The sequence below is a fragment of the Thunnus maccoyii genome, chromosome 18 (assembly GCF_910596095.1).
Source record: "Thunnus maccoyii chromosome 18, fThuMac1.1, whole genome shotgun sequence".
Taxonomy (NCBI): Eukaryota; Metazoa; Chordata; class Actinopteri; order Scombriformes; family Scombridae; genus Thunnus; species Thunnus maccoyii.
In genome coordinates this window covers 7,050,456-7,062,842 of record NC_056550.1, presented here as the reverse complement: position 1 = coordinate 7,062,842, position 12,387 = coordinate 7,050,456, and the positions used below count along the sequence as shown (strand labels likewise).

General features: G+C 39.6%; 2 protein-coding genes across 7 annotated transcripts in view; one reads left to right on the top strand and one right to left on the bottom strand.

Annotated features, from left to right (window-relative positions):
- ntn1b (netrin 1b) overlaps window positions 1-391 on the bottom strand; it is a 45,027-nt gene extending 44,636 nt beyond the window's left edge. Inside the window, exon 1 of the mRNA XM_042393017.1 lies at window positions 130-391. The gene's annotated coding sequence lies outside the window, so the exon portion shown is untranslated. The remainder of the gene's footprint in view (window positions 1-129) is intronic.
- Window positions 392-1,897: 1,506 nt separating this feature from the next.
- On the top strand, window positions 1,898-12,162 carry LOC121883383 (phosphoinositide 3-kinase regulatory subunit 5-like). Of its 6 annotated transcripts, none has more exons than XM_042391607.1 (19): window positions 1,898-2,050; window positions 3,891-4,038; window positions 4,885-4,999; window positions 5,534-5,634; window positions 5,726-5,794; window positions 5,939-6,077; window positions 6,244-6,313; window positions 6,603-6,780; window positions 6,900-7,071; window positions 7,292-7,360; window positions 7,501-8,363; window positions 8,990-9,115; window positions 9,605-9,730; window positions 9,884-9,977; window positions 10,116-10,192; window positions 10,307-10,400; window positions 10,523-10,605; window positions 10,712-10,830; window positions 11,762-12,162. In XM_042391607.1, the coding sequence occupies exons 3-19, from the start codon at window positions 4,891-4,893 to the stop codon at window positions 11,904-11,906; spliced, it is 2,634 nt and encodes an 877-aa protein (XP_042247541.1). In that variant the 5' UTR covers window positions 1,898-2,050; window positions 3,891-4,038; window positions 4,885-4,890; the 3' UTR covers window positions 11,907-12,162. The 6 variants fall into 6 exon arrangements, with proteins under 6 accessions (XP_042247541.1, XP_042247544.1, XP_042247540.1 ...); XM_042391606.1 differs by lacking the exon at window positions 1,898-2,050 and adding an exon at window positions 2,807-2,890; XM_042391610.1 differs by lacking the exon at window positions 3,891-4,038.
- Window positions 12,163-12,387: the final 225 nt, after the last annotated feature.

The window sequence follows — 12,387 nt, the reverse complement described above, 5'->3', positions numbered from 1 at the left end:
ACTGGCAATATTAAAGACAAGCACAAAACAATAACACACTTAAATTATGCTCAGAGAGAGAGATGGAAAACTTGGACGCACTAGTGAAGCGTGTAACATAGCTACTAAATGTGTGTGAACAATTCTTACGAGGCAAAGAAAACTCCACCCAGGACACTACCTCGAAATAAACTCCTCAGTCTGAAAGTGTAGCAGAACTCCTAAGAATTTGGAGAACAATCTATCCCGTTTACGCACGAAAAACTACTGCTATGGTTCAGCTTTTCTCCCCCCTATTTGAAATTCCCAAATAAAAATAAAAAATATGGCAAATGCCCAGCTGGCTCTGAGTCTCCCTGCCTCTGTCTGTCCACTCAGTCACACCTCTGCCCACCTCTATCTCTGTCTGTCCCATTCCCTCTCTGTTATAATAGAAAAAAGGGGGTCCGCTCATTCAAAGGAGAGGAGATGGAGCCTTTTGGGTGTCTTTGCGGAGGGAGAGAGAGTAGCGACATCTTCCGGTAGATTATTGGCACTACATGTTAAAAATGCACTGGGTTGCGCATGCATTGTGATTAGAAGATACAAAAAAGCTAGAGCAACAAATTTATTTATAGTAAAATGCAGCAGATTATTTGGTGTCACTGATGAGTTATAAAAAAGAAATTATAATGATCAATTGCCCAACTGACTGCAGGTTTTTGCATAATTCATCAAGCCATATCTTTATGATCAGCTGATGTGTTTAAAGGAAATCAACTGCTGTCTTGTAACCTCAAAGAGGAAATATCCAGGGTGGTTGCAAGTAACTGGCCTACAACAATTGTTTAAAAAATAATTTTGTGTGTGTAATTGTGCAGCATTTGCAGGAGGAAGTAAATGTATTTCCTGATGAGCACATTGTCCTTCTGCTCAAACAGATGCATACACTAAACACTATTTCAACCCTTTCATTTGGAAGAACTCAGAAACATAGGAAAACATAGTTAATCAGATTAAAGCGTTGTTTTTTCCCAGACGATCGATTTGAAAAGTGTGTGAAATTAAGTAGTGTTAGCAACAACCGTAATCACCCCTCTCCACTCAAAATGTGTTTTGCTTAACTTGGATGTTTGTACTTCATCATGCAGAGTGTATGATATATGTGCAGAGTTTGACACTAGAGGGCCAATCATGGTCCAATGTGCAACCTCCATGTGTATGTACACTGAAAATGGGCTTTTCAGTGAAGTAGCAGACTAAGCTTTTGAAATGAATAATACATAGATTCTGTATTTTCCAATGAGGAAGAAGGAGGAAATGTGATTATAAGAATTTTTAACAAGGCAATTGAACTTTTTTGTGGAAAAAAGCATCCCTGAGGATACTGACATTTGATCAATATAAACTTATTAGTCCCAAAAAACAATTTTTAAAAAATAAAATCTCTTTAAAAAAGTTAAACCTGCCAAAATATCAGCATTTCCTTCAGCATCAGTGTTGTTTTCCATGAAAGCAGAATGTTGAATTCAACATGTGGGTACAAAGTTGCATGACAGCAGTAATAGAGTTAACTGCCCTATAAATGTTTCCCACTGAAACTCTGACACCCCTAAAGCATTTCAGTATCACCTAGGATACAAAAAACATTTAGTATGTTATATTTTGCTTCAGGTCATTGGTCAATATTTTTTTTCAAATGATCTTGAAAGAAAAATGATGAAACAAACGATTTCAACAGAGCAAAAGTAGCTTATCATTTCCGTCTTAAGTTCAGTATTTCTCTGCACTGCACTATCAAATCCAGACAAGCCATATTGTTCTAACAAGCTCTAATGTGTCAAATGAGGTTCGTAAAATAAAAGACTCCTCCTACAACATCAGTAGAATGTCTTATGTCATGCACCTCAGCATAAAGACTCATTCAGTTCCTGTTTTGCAGCACATGCTCTCTTGACTCTGCAGTTAGAGGGTCTATTTTTGAAAAACACCAACACAGGAGGATGTGGTCTTTGTATTGTTTCCCCTTGCTGGTGTGCCTCCGCTGCGGTTGATATGAGATGATCTAGGATACTGATAACTGCAACTATAGGTAAGATTTATATCTCTCTCTGCTGATCAATTCTTTATTTTGCCTCTGTTGTATATTTCTACTCATTTACAGTATGTTCCATGCATCTGTATTATATGTCTAAAGCCTGTTATAAGTTAAACAGAAAGGCCATTTCATATATTTTACCATTTCATATATTATCTCTGTAGTAGGAACAAGACTCTGTTTCACCACTTCCATCAGATATACGGTTACTGCAAAGTGTTTTTCAACCACTGCAGATTTCCTGTTCCCCTTCTTTTAAAAGCTGCTGAAAGCTGTTGTCAGTGCACTTACTATTGACACAACATACAGCATGTTTGGTGAAGTATTAAATGATTATTGAGGAATTGAAAAGAGTCTCAGTTGTATCATTTTTGCTTAATTGAAAGCAAAGGTAATGAGTATGACCAAGGTCTCTTTAAAGTCATTTGGGAAGCCGCATGTCATCCACTTTGAGCATCATGCCTATGTCACCTCTAATTCCCCTTCCTTGTCTTTCCTTCTTTGCTCCTCTTTAACATGTGCAATTGAAGCAGCACTTACTTTAAAATAATCTTAATGTTTCAACAAGTCCCTGCAGAGATCAGTATTGTAACATTGTGGCATTAACAGTCTGCATTGGCAGGGTTGGACAATACAGCCTGACTGTATACAATGGAGCAAACACCTGCTTCCTCAGTAGACAATTGACAGGCTTGCTTGTTGAAGCTAGATATGCCAGGTACTGCAAAGCACAGAGCTACTGTCTGTGTTGCCCTGCCACAATAAGATACAGACCTCATGCTTGTCTTCATTGTTTAATATACTGTACATATGTTGTCATTTTTTGTTTTACAGGTAGGGAGTTCAAACTTTATCGACTATTAGACTAATACAACAATCTTGGTTAAATATCATCACCTATAGCCAGTTAGAAAGCCAGCTGAAAGTGGCTGAAATAGCTGAAAGCAAATGGTTGAAATAGATAGCTAAGTGGTAAACAGTTGAAATAACTAGCTAAAAGTGATGAGTAAATAGTTGAAATAGCTAAATAATGGATAAAAGGTTTAAATGTTAGCTAAAGGTAATGGATAAAAGGCTGAAATATTTAACTAAAGGTAATGGATAAATGGTTGAATTGTTTAGCTATGATAATGGATAAATGGTTGAAATGGTCAGCTAAGATAATGGATAAATGGTTGAGGTGGTTAGCTAAAGGTAATGGATAAAAGGCTGAAATATTTAGCTAAGATAATGGATAAATGGTTGAAATGGTTAGCTAACAGCAATGAATAAATGGTTGAAATGGTTAGCCAAGATAAAGGATAAATGGTTGAAATGTTTAACTAAGATAATGGATAAATGGTTCAAATGTTTAACTAAAGTAATGGATGAGTGGTTGAAATGGTTAGCTAAGATAATGGATAAATGATTCAAAATGGTTAGATTTAAGTGGATAAATGGTTGAAGTGGTTAGCTAAAAAATAATGGATAAATAGTTGAAACATCTATCAGTCAGCCACAGTTCAATTCAATTGCATGAAAAAAATACTGTAACAATATCCACGGTCATATAATTCATAGTGCTAAATAACATCCAATTTAAAATTAGCTCAATTAGCAATGAACACATTTGAACATGTGTGATGGTGTTGGAGTACTTGAGTTCATCTGATATGGCTGTGAGGTTATATCCGAAACAAACCACTGCTCTATCATAATACTGTGCACACTCTTTATTCAATTTGCAGTATATTTTAACTAGAGTAGCTGCAGTTTCTTCAGTTTCTTCCCCTGTCCTGTCTAAAGAAATCTGTGAAAGGATCAGTTTTAATTTATGTTGCATTAATGGTTCCAGGAAGGCCCTTTCCTGTTTTGATGGGCACAGATGACCCCAGTTTTCCAGTCGTGCCACTTCATACATTCATCACTGGTCACAGTGACACATCTGCCACAGCTGGGGACAATTATAGCTTCCGTATGCAACATCCCGGAGGCCAAATACAGTGAGGAGTCCCAGGAGCAATATTATAATTGAGAAGGATATATCATGGCAGTCTGAGCATGAGTTTAAAGTTATTGAAATTAATGACAAAAGACACTGGAGCAGGCCCTGTCTTGGAAAAATGTGCTTACTGTTTTAAGCCTTTAATTACCCCAATGAAATGTTTTTGTTTCTAAAAATGTCCATTTCATTGTGTGGTCAGTGTGGTTTTAGTTGTTTGTCCGTCAAATGTGTGTGCACCCTAACCACAGGTATTATGTGATCCTAATTCCAGAAAATCTGCACTAAAATCTGTTTTCGCTACTTGATTGGGTTTTGTACCTTGAGTGTCATTTACATTCATTACTCTAAAACACTTACATACTAATAAAACTAAAAAGGATCAAATAGGAAGTTGTCCTTCTGTAAGATTCATTTCCATGCCAGGCTTGAGTCATACCAAATCTGGAGTCAGCAGCTGATTTTTTGAATGAAAAAGTAGAAGTTGCGGTTGCTTTTTTCGACCAGCTCATCTCCGGTCCACTCATGCAGTCTGTGAGTCACTGGTCTTGGTAGGAAGTGGCAGTCTTTATGCTGTGCACTAACACTGTTGCTGTGGACATTTGTATTTGCATCTGAGTTTGTGCGAGTGAGCCTTTTACTCTTGACTGCGTTTAATTCTCTGAAAAGGAAGAATAATGAATATAACGTGTTGGCAACAGCACTAACAGGAAGTTTGGACTACTGAGGACAGATAATATATTGTTTTACCGGAACACAATAATAGTGTGTAATTCTTCTTCTATTTTTGGCCTTCCTGTCGGTTTATCATCTGTATTTTTCCATCGATGTTGTGATGCCCCTGCAGAAGACGATGCAGAAGATGGAGCAGACCTCATGCACAGAGGATCGTATCCAGCATGTTCTTGAACGCTGCCTGTGTGACCTCGGTCTTGACACCCCTGACAAACAACTCTGGAATGGTAAGACCCAATCACCAGACTTGCTTTTAACTGTAACACAAAAACCATACTCAAAATATGGATTCAGATAACATAAACTGGGTCCTCTTAGTCTGTCAAAGGACAGAATATAAGCTACATCACATAACAATATAATATCAAAACAGAATATAACCTGTTTAATGTAAACTATTTAATCATAAAAACACACAACTAGCAAACTGTTTGGGAACATATTGTTCATCTTATAGAGTCAAATGGGAATTGAAAGTAGTGACACACAGAATGAAGGAGTGACAGAGTGACAGACGGCATGAGACAGTATCATGTTGGTTTATATGTAAGATCAGTTTCGAAATATTTACTGAAACAGCTTCATTTAGAACTTACGCAACAAGAGAGAGTGACGTAATCCTATGGCTGCCAATAAGCATCTTGACTGAATACTTTTCTGAAACTTTTAATGTGTATTTTACAAATGTGTTTACTGCCTTTCATCAGAATGAAACCTAAAAGGAGAAATAAGCAGGTTGTTTGTTTTGTCTCTCTGACTAGCTGGGCTGTGTATAAACCGCTGGTGCTTAGAGGAACTGGTGAAGAGAGATCCCCACAACTTCCTCATCCTCCTGCAGAAAATTCTGAGGAAAACAAAGGAGGTAAAGAGCTGAAAGATCAACATAATTTTCCATACAATATGAGGAATGAAATTGTGTTTCAGTTCAGGATTCATTTTCTTATCTTTTACAGGTGCTAGAAAAGTGCCAGTATGAACTGGTGGTGCCTCTGACTCTCCTGTTCTCTTCAACCCTCCTAAAAGTGAGTGGGTGTCATTTATCATCAGTAGAGGAACGAGCACAGACTCTTTTTTTTTTCAGTTTTGGGGAGAAGTTCTCGATATTAATTGCGCAATAAAATGTGTTTCATTTTGGAAGTCAGTTGTTTCTTCTCTGACTCTTGCAGGCTCCTTATGTGGCTCCAGACTGCAATGTGCTGCAGGAGGCCTACCTGTTGTTCCATGGTTTCCTGTCCTGGCCTGATCCATGCTGCTCTGCCAGTAAACGCCTGCTGAATATCATCCATCAGGAGCTCAGAGCACCAGGTAGCACTGAAAAAAGGCTGAATGCCACCTCACCGCTTTCCTTCAACAAAGGGAGGTTTTGTTGTTGCTCAAGTAGTTTATACACTGTTCATGTATCACTGTGTCCATATGGGGGCGATGTTTACCCGCACAGATATACTAAGCTATCTCTCTACTTTTGCTCTAGGTATTTCCTTTCAAAGACTGGTGAGGACTGAGCAGGGGTTTCCCCCAGAGATTCCCAGCTCTAAAACTTTGTAAGTTCCTTCCTTCACTGAGAAAAAAATATTTATCCTGATCAATTTTTTTCTCATCTCCAATTCTGTTTTTATCGTAATAAACAAATAATTGTGCAGCTCCCAGTAAAAAGGTAAATAGAAAACATTAAACAAACTTGTGTTTCTGCTTCCAGATTGACATACAGTCTAATTTCAACATTAAGTGGTGACATACTAGATCTAGACATATAGATATCAGGATGTACACACGCTTGAAAAACTTTCTGTTATTTTTACCAGTGATGTGGGTGTATGTGTCTTCCACTAGGACGGTGCTTTTATTGAGCCCAGATGAGGACGTCCCTCCAGAGGTCCAGTCTGTCTCTGAGCAGCTGAGTAGCACCCAGCAGTCAAACAGAGACGTCACCGTCACCCTCATCCTGCACGGCTTTCAGGCTGCGCTGGGCACCAAATATGACCTGCATGCGCTCCGCATTGCCCTGGAGGTAATCAACCAACACTGTGCCTCTTTGTTGATGTACAATTCCTCTTTTTCTTTTAATGTGTCTTCCTCAAACGTCTTCCCTAATTTCTTCCTAAAACAAACCCTGCATTGTTCCTCCAGGCAAAGCAGCCTGCAGAGCTGGAGCAGCTCCTGGAGGTAATGACTGACAGCATGGAGACGGCAGCCACCACAGCAGATCTCAGCACAGCTAAACAAGGTCTACAACGCAGCATGGAGAGGCTCAGAGAAAGCCTTGCTGTTCCTGCTTCTGCTGACTGCCACTCAGACACTGGTAAGAGAGAAAATACAAATATAAAATGTCAAGGACAAACTAGATAAGTGACTGAAGTGTTGATTTTGAACTTAAAACTCTAAATCCCATGTCCAGGCTGTTGTAATGAGGAAAAGAACTTATTTCCTGTTGGGACAGAGTTTGTTTGCTAAACCTGTTTTTCAAGATTGAGCTCAAACAGCAGTGCTTCCTTAACCTCCACATCACCTCCTCTCATTAGGAGCTGTTGAGACTTTCATGCTGCCCTTCCCCAAATGTCACAAAAGCTCCTGGGAAAACGACAACTTTGGTAATTAGTCAAGTTTGAACAGCTCAACACAGATACATTCAAACTTTTTTTTCCACTTAAATTTCTTTCCTATCATCTTTTCTACCTGATGTACATCCTCATGTCTTTCTGCTCTAATTAAGCTCTTTATGTTCATCCAGATATTCTGAATGACATCCTCGCAAGAGAGTATGACCTGGATTCACCTCCAGACTGTTTCCTCAAAACAACAATGGAAGAGGATGATGATAATAATATTATTGACACCAGTGTGGATGAGGAAGACGAGGTGGAGGGAAACAAAGCAGATCACGACTTTCAAAACCACCGCATCTCCACCACATCCTCTTCTTCAAGGGACTCTGTGCTCTCTGGCCACTCTCTGTCCTCCAGCTGGTCTGTGGTCTCTACACCGTCTGGCTCATCCGGTGTAGAGAGCGACTTCAGCGAGGACACGGGACATGAGGACACAACGGAAGGACAGGACAGCCAACCAAAGCCTAGAAAGAAACCCAAAAAGAAATCTAGGTCCCTCTTAGGCGTTGAGCGCTTCTCCTTACTTTTCAAGGCTCCCCGCAGCCCTAACATTTGCCGCCGTGCCCAAAGCATGGGCTTCCATGATGATTACGCCAAAGACTTTCAAAGGACTGGGCCACAGCTCAAATACAAGTCCATGTCCAGACAGGTTCGGCCTCTGCAGGCACCCACTGCATCTACATTTGATCCTCTCTCCCCCCAGAAGCATGTGTGCATCCGCAGGAGGCCAATTCTAAGCTGCGACGAGGGTGATGTGGCAGAGGTGGTCACCCTGTTGCGAGTGGTGGTGTTTGGAGGTGACAAAGAGGTTGGCAGGCTGGCCAGAGCATACAAAGACCTGCAGCAGAAAGAGAGTAAACGTCCCCGACTCACCAAGCAATGCAAACTGCAGTTTTACTTTGTTCCCACCAAAAGGAAAACTACAGGAAGCCCAGGAGGAGCACACACACCAACCGAGGGTCCGGCAGGAAGTTCAACTAAAGCTGTGGTCAGTCTTTTACTTGTATATGTAAATATATACTTGCATAGATAAATTACCACTTTCTAATAAGACACCCTTTATAAAGGTTGTATAAGATTTATAATTAAATGTTGATAAAACATTTACTAATTCTTTATAGATAAGTTATAAGCCATGAATTACTTTTGAGTTGCCAGGTTGTGACTCTGGCTTGTGAGTCATTAATAGTCATTAATAAAGAGTAACAGATGTCTGACTTTCTAATAAACCATCAGAAAGTTACAGTTGTAATGTTAATAAATCATTAATAATAAGGGTCAAAGATTTTCACAGAAGTCCATTGCATGTTTCAATAAGCTGTTAAGAAACGTGGGGCACTTTTCTAGAAGATCAGAGGTCAACCCAAAAGTTTATTAATTAATGGATTATAAATGTTTAGTAAATGGTGTATTAACTCTTAATAAAGTCATTATAACTTACTGTTACACCTTTTATAAATCATCATTAGATAGTGTTACATATAATACTGTAATATCTTACCATGCACAGCATTGTTTTCATAGATTCTAATAGCATACTGTAATGACATGAAATTTTATTAATGTATTTAATTGATTGAGGTATTAATACCTTTTATTCCCTCATTCTGACAGGAGTCTACCGACAGTGTACAGGAGGACAGCACAACTGATATAGCCCAGATGTTGGGCATGATGGATCCCTGGTATGAGCGGAACGTCCTCAGTCTGCTCAGTCTGTCCTCTGACGTCCTTTGTCAGGTACCCTTCATACTGGTATCACCGCCTCACTCTGTTCCGTTCATCAACACAATAAGACAAGACAGTAGCTCAAGTGACAAGTGAGTGAAAAGAGGCTTTCAAGTTGCATTATGGGAAATGAAGGATCCAGTATATTTAAAGCTTGATTCGAAATAGGGACTAAAAGTCGTATAATCTAGGCCTCTGCTGCATCAATTTAGACTGTTCTTTCATTTAATGTGTCTCTCACAAGTCCACCAACTTTATGGGGGTGAAATACTAAACGGCTGGTGCAGACTGATGGTGGAGAAATTGGTGAATACTTTTTAAGATAAGATTAAGAGAAAGACTTTATAGTCCAAGAGGGAAATTTGCCTTGGACACACAATGCTGCTGCTGTAATTCAATATTACCACACATCATACATCTCATAAATAGTTGTCATAGTTTATAGGCTGTATTCATGTGTCATTCATGTGTAAATTCATAAGTGTATTCCCTGTGACCCAGGCTAAGGAAAGTGATGTCTCAGTGAGCAGTGGCAGCATGGATCGTCTTCCTCTGCTGGCCGATTTGGTGCTTTATTACTGCAGAAATGCGGACCAGCCTGTTCTGGTGCAGCTCTACCAGGCTGAGGTCAGAGGAGCACCACACACACACACACACACACACACAGTCTCTCACTCCAGTAAATGCATATGTGAAAGTACACAGTGAAAATCAACTAAATCATATTGGCATCAAACTCTCACTCGCTCACAGAATTAATTTTTTTCTTCCGCCACACAGCTGACCCTGGCTGGAGGAGAGAGGAGAAGGGAAGTGTTTATTCACTCTCTGGAGCTCGGGCACACTGCTGGAACCAGAGCTGTTAAGGCTATGGGTGAGTCATACTCTGACAGACGTAACCAGACAGCCGCCACATACACACCTACACACACACACACACACACACACACACACACACACACACACACACAAACATATGTACAGTCTGATGTGTTCTTTATTCTTTTTGTAGGTGCTGCAAGCAAAAGGTTTGGAATTGATGAAGAACGGGAGGCTGTCCCTTTAACACTAAATGTTGCCTACAACAAGGTATTGTTCCTGCTTTGACACCCACAGATTTCCTGCTACACAAACAATAACACATATATAAAAGTTCACAGCCAAAGCTATTTTTAAATCTGCTGTGTCTACGTATGATTACAGGTGGCTGTTAGTGGGAGGAACCAGTGGACCAAGACAGAGATGGTTTGCACATCTATAAATCTTTACAAAGCCTGCAGGAAACCTGAGCAGTTAGGTTTGTGACATTTTTTTCACCATGTGCCAGATTTGAATTGAATTTTGTTGTGACTTTTTTTGTCTTATGTTTGCTTTTGTCTACATTGTGGTTTCTAAGCAAATCAAATCTTGTTTGTCTAGATTCAAGAGTAGAAAGTCTGCAGCTGACGATGACAGAAGTCCTGAAGAGGCAGTGCTCCAAGTCTAAAAAGAGCTACAACCAGGTGAAGGGTGGTTTGATGCATTCAAACTAACCACAATCTCACACACCCCCTCCCTCTGAAATACTCCTTCCTCACACTTCTTCTTTCTCTAACTTCCCTCTGGCAGCACATCTCAATGTCAGAGGTGAAGGTGGACAAGGTGCAGGTGAATGGTGGAGATGATGGGACAACATTTTCTGTGTGTCTGGATCAGGATGAGAAGAAGTTCATCCAAAGTGTCACCAGGTATAACAAAGCATCACTGCTGACTAGTCACAAAAGACTTTAAAAAAGGGAGATATTCCTCCTACATTTTTCCAGTGGTGGAAGAGGTATTTTAATCAAATTAAAAGTACCAATACCACAATGTGAAAATACTCCATTACAAGTAAAAGCCCTGCATTTAAAATTGGACTTAGGTCAAAGTACTGAAGTATTAGCAGCAAATGTACAAAAGTACCATAAAGTCTCAAGTAAAGGTTCTGTGAACAAATGGCCCTGTGACTGATTCATCAATAGGTATAGTAGTTAGACAGTGTAGTGCAATGATTCCCAATCTAGGGGTCGGGCCATGAAAGGATCACAAGATAAATCTGGGTTGTCATGAGATGATTAATAGGAGAGGAGAGAAGAATTTTTGCTTTTTTTGAAATATGGGGTCATTTTACCCTCTTTGAGTCTCTATATGAAACCATGTGAGAAGTTTAGAGGGGAAATCTGTCTTTGATGGAATTACTAACAAACCATAGACAGCTGAAATGTGACAAGAGGCCCTAACTACACACTGCTTTTTTGTGAGGGGTCATAAGCCAAAAAGGTTGGGAGCCACTGTTTTAACCTCTGACAATGTGTTGTATTTTATGAGTTTATCAAGTGCTTTGCAAGTAAAATCCTATTTGAAACATAACTAGAAACCACAGCTGTCAGATATATGTAGTATAGTAAAAAGTATTTCCCTCTGAAATGTGGAGTAGAAGAGTGGAAGTATAAAGTGGCACAAAATGTAAATATTCAAGTAAAGTACAAGTACCTTGAAATTGTACTTAAGCACAGTATTTGAATAAATGTACTTGGTTACCTCTCATCACTTCAGATCTATAATGTTACAAGTGAGTCATAGCCTCTGCATGCATTAATCAGACACACATGTTGCAGTGATGCTCTGTCTTGTCTGCAGGTGTGAGGTGTCTCTGTGCTGTAAACCAGGAAGCAGTTCAGACTGGAGGTGCTACAAGCCCTCACCAGGCCAAGTCCAGCCTCTGCACCCATCCTACTGCTCTCTGCTCTGCCTTCCCATCACCTCTTTCACCTCATGTCCCTGACACACGTCATACTGCATTCAACCATGGAAGTGATATATCATTTACACAGGCACGTAACACAGGATGGACACTTAATGTGGTGCAGAGATATACTGATTACTTGATTACTATTGTGTACGTTCTGTTGAGGTATAACAGAGTAAAACCCTTCTTTAATAAAATAAGCTATTTATTTTGACTTGATAGCACTGAGAACCTGTTTTTTTATGTTTCAGAAAATATACATTTTGTCATGTTTTTATACAGTTTGTCACACAACTGCAATAAAATCATATTGCAATCAGCTCTGTCTTTTTTTTTGTCACTATGTAGACAGTGACTGCCTTTTCTGGACTTCCTCTGTTATTCACACCCTGTCTCACACAGTAAACCAAAGTAATACCTGCCATTAACGAGTTATTCTGCTAACATGTAGCAGCAGTAGACGATCTTCATTCGTTTTCAAATTCCTCTTCAGACATTTACAAGAGCAGAAGCTGCG